Below are 3866 nucleotides of genomic sequence, written 5' to 3'. Positions count from 1 at the left end.
GACTGTAATTTCAGCCTCCTTTGTCTTCATGTGGCCTTCTTCCTGCTGTGTCTATGGCCACTCTTCTTTTAAGATACCTGTCACTGCATTTAAGTCCCATTCTAAGCAGGGGGGTTTGTGTGGAGCCCTTTAACAGTTACAGTGGCCAACGTCCAATTTCCTAACAAAGTCTTTGGTTCTGCGGCGTCTTGAATTTGGAAGGACCTGATTCAACTCTCTACAGTGAACTGCTGACCCCCAAGGACTGTATTTTTTGTTCTGTGTGAATCCTTACCACTTAAAACAGTTTTTGGCAACATTCAGTACTGTTCACAGTAATCATTTCATTCACCTTTCTGTCCCTATGAGCAGGTAATTTATAACAAAGAACCTAATGTAAAAGATCATCTTTCACAAAGATGGTCCTAATAGCAAAAGAAGCTCCCATTCCTTCTAAGCCCAAAGTCAAACAAAGGCTTTGAAGTGAAGAAAGCAGCACTGAGAGATGTCCATGACCCCTGACCCCTTTCCTCCCCCACCACCTTTCAGTGGCTCAAGATACTGTGGAGGCTCTTATGGCGGCCTAGATATGTTGTTTCTTGTAGAGAGAATCAAGTTTGCCCTCAAGGTTCTCCAGCTGTTTCCTCATTCTGGAGCCTGCTACCCAGAAACCACTTGTTTGTTTTGTCATTAGAGATTAGTTTCAGGTTTCATGTGAATGGAATCATATAGTATGTACTCTGTTTAATTATTCTTGTATGCTAATTTGAAATTCACCCATGTTTTCTAAGTAGATTATTCCTTGTTATTGTTGAATAGTAAAGCTCTTCCCAACTTAAGATGTCTGCAGTGGGTCTTTGTGATGGTGACAGGAAGACATATTCAGTAGAAATGTGGTAGGGCCACTCCAGGATGCCGGCAGCAGAGCTGCAGCTCGCAGCCAGCATTTCCAACGTAGGTATTTTTAATTTAGGATGTTATTGAAAATCAGGGAACATCAGGTACACAACAGTTACCTTTAAGCCAAGTATACCTGTTACTTAAAATGTGAAAGATGGCCCTCCCTGGTGGCTCAGCGAGTTAAAGCCCAGCACTAAGAAGCTTAAGCCACTTCCGCATGAGTTCGATCCCCGCCTGCCCCGGAGGAGATCCACATGGCGCGCCAGACCTCTCCTGACCTGCTCGCTGCTCTCCTCAGCAGTGTACTTCGTCGATCTGCCTGTTCTGCTCCCCACGCTGTCCCTGGTGAATCCTCTTACCCTCCGCATCTCTGGCCTGTACCCTAGTTCTGTATGAATAAATAAATAAATCTTTAAAAAAAAAATGTGAAAGATTATTTCATCATAAAGAGAGTCACGCTTCAAATTCTTCACGGTAAATAATGCCTTTATTTCTCTCATAATTTTTATGATGAGAACATCCTGTATCTCAGCCACAGCTTCTACTTCCAGGTGACTTCTTCATTGGGTCTCAATTCCCTGTGTGGAATTGTGGAAAGGAAACCAAAGGAAAGAAAAAGCGTAAGTGAAACAGCAGAATAGGAATTCAGTATTTTATATTCTACTCATTTAACGTTTTTTATTTTAGATTCAATATATTCATTTTCACATGATTTTACACTTCTACCATCTCTTCAATTTCATTTTTCCAGACTGAAGAACCGTAGTTTCTCTGTCCATCTTTATACAAAAGTGCTTCTATGAGTTCATCTGTCTTCTAGACTCTTTCCAGTTCTTTTTATTGCCCTGGAGTTCCCTGAGAATTGTCCCTCACCCTTGCCCTTTCTTCCACCCAAGGGCATGCCCAGGGGCTGACAGTGTCTTGCTAACCCTCTCTGTGTGCAAGGAGCCGTCCCCAGAGACACAGTGGGACCACGCAGCTGCCACCTGGTCCCTCAGTCACCATGTTCAAAGTCATGTTCACTGGGAACATGGCACAAGCCATCATGTCCCATTTATTTCAGCTACTGTAAGATTTGGGTGAGGCAGGACATGGTAATAATGTGAAAATAAGGTAATAAGGTTTATAGAGTAGGTCTTAGGGAACAGGTTAAAACTGTCTTTCTGTATTAAAATGCACCCTGAATTTAATAAAGAAATAAAAAAGGGACTTCAAAGATTGGAAACAGCCTCTTAATAAATTGACTCATTTACATTCCAAAGAGAATCATCCACTTCTGTCAAAGGATTAAACAAGACTACAAAATCACACCATTTAAATCTTAGTCCTCAAGGCGGTAAAATTACCTCTTCTATTTATTTTTAACCCACATATGATAATATGTTGGCCAGATTTAAAAAAGTGCACACTAACCTTTTAAATAGCATACTCTTATTCCGGAAGGCAGTTAGCTTTTCATCATTCTTTCTGTCCAGATAACATCCAAGGACGAACCCCATTGGTACAAGGACATGTACCCAGTGGTCCCGTACCATCTGAAGTAAGTTCATTGTGGATGCTAAAAAAAAAAGTTAAAAGATTAAATCAGAAAAAAACTTTGAAATATCTTTTAATTACAGCTGACACAGTAAAGCAGCCAGAAATTGGGAGACTGATGTTCAAAGTCTAAGACTCCTTAAATCCGCAGGGCATCAGAGTGCAGTCAAACCAGTGACTGGCTGCATCCACAAGTTCCGCATCTGAGGATTCCACCAACTACCGATCCAAAATCCGTGCTATTGTTGGTGAGGTCTGTACTGAACATGCTCACACTTTTCTTGTCATTCTTCCCTGAACAATATACATTAAAACCATACAGCAGTTACACTGCATTATTAGTCATTCAAGTAATTGGAAGCTGATTTAAAATATGTGGGAGTATGCTCATATATTATATGAAATACTGCACCATTCTATACACCAGAGTAGTATCTCTGGATACTGGCATCTCTTGGGTGAGGACCTGGAACCAAGTACTGCTCTCTCCCCCACCAAGGGGGAACTGTATTAAATTCAAACCTAGTTGATGAAGAGTGCAGGCTCTCCTGGTAGCACAACGAGTTAAAGCACCGCATTATGAAGCTCTCCAAAGCCACTGCAACACGAGTTCAATCCCCCACCAGGGAGCTGACCCATACGGCGCGGCAGACCTCTCCTGATCTGGCCTCTGCTTCTCTCAGCAATGTACATCTTCGATCTGCCTGTTCTACTCTCCACTCTGTCTCTGGTGAATCCTTTCACCGCCCCTATACCTCTGGCCTGCACCCCAGTTCTGTGCATAAATAAATAAATCTTAAAAAAAAGTAGAAACTGCACCAAAGTCAAATTAGTTTTACTTTTAGTTCCATTAGTGAGCTGATAACAGCACAGAAAAATGAACAGCAGAAAAAAATTTCTATGTGCAGAACCTTAGCATTGACAGCTTCCTTGTATTGATTTGGAACTTTTACATGTGGAAATTATTTTTAAGACCTTTCACAACAAAACAATGCTATTTTGCCAGAAGCAGGATTCTTTAAATAAAGAATAATTATTGAAAACTAATTGGGGGGGGGAAAGCACGCCTCAAACAATAACTTCTAAAACACTAAGCTGCAAAATACTAGACAATAGAGGTCTCTGTAGAAGTCCAGTGCTCATCTATTTCCTACCTGTCCTTACTGGATTCCTTACATTTCTTAAGAGGTAGCAAGTCTAGCTGTCAGCACAGCTGTTAGATACTGTTCATATTTTACTGACTACCAAAAAGAACTAGGTTGACCTTCATATTTATTTATACATATAAGATTTTTCCCCATATTTATTTATGCACATAATAACTGGGGTACAGGCCAGAGGTGCAGGAGAGGTAAGAGGATTCACCAGAGACAGAGTGGGGAGCAGAAAAGGAAGATTGACAGGGTATATTGCTGATGGGAGTAGCAGGAGAAACAGGAGAGGTCTGCCGC

General features: G+C 41.3%; 1 protein-coding gene across 1 annotated transcript in view; it reads right to left on the bottom strand.

Annotated features, from left to right (window-relative positions):
* Positions 1–1347: 1347 nt before the first annotated feature.
* The window catches only part of NDUFB1 (NADH dehydrogenase (ubiquinone) 1 beta subcomplex, 1, 7kDa), a 5051-nt gene continuing 2532 nt past the window's right edge, over positions 1348–3866 (bottom strand). Inside the window, exons 2-3 of the mRNA XM_012724670.1 lie at positions 2293–2437; positions 1348–1457 (exon numbers count right to left, since the gene is read on the bottom strand). Coding sequence (XP_012580124.1) covers positions 1421–1457; positions 2293–2437 — 182 coding nt within the window. The 3' untranslated portion in view covers positions 1348–1420. The remainder of the gene's footprint in view (positions 1458–2292; positions 2438–3866) is intronic.

Source organism: Condylura cristata, unplaced genomic scaffold (assembly GCF_000260355.1).
Source record: "Condylura cristata isolate star-nosed mole 26May11 unplaced genomic scaffold, ConCri1.0 scaffold00013, whole genome shotgun sequence".
Lineage (NCBI taxonomy): Eukaryota > Metazoa > Chordata > Mammalia > Eulipotyphla > Talpidae > Condylura > Condylura cristata.
The sequence above is the reverse complement of the archived record's forward strand: the minus strand, read 5'-3'. Positions and strand labels throughout refer to the sequence as shown.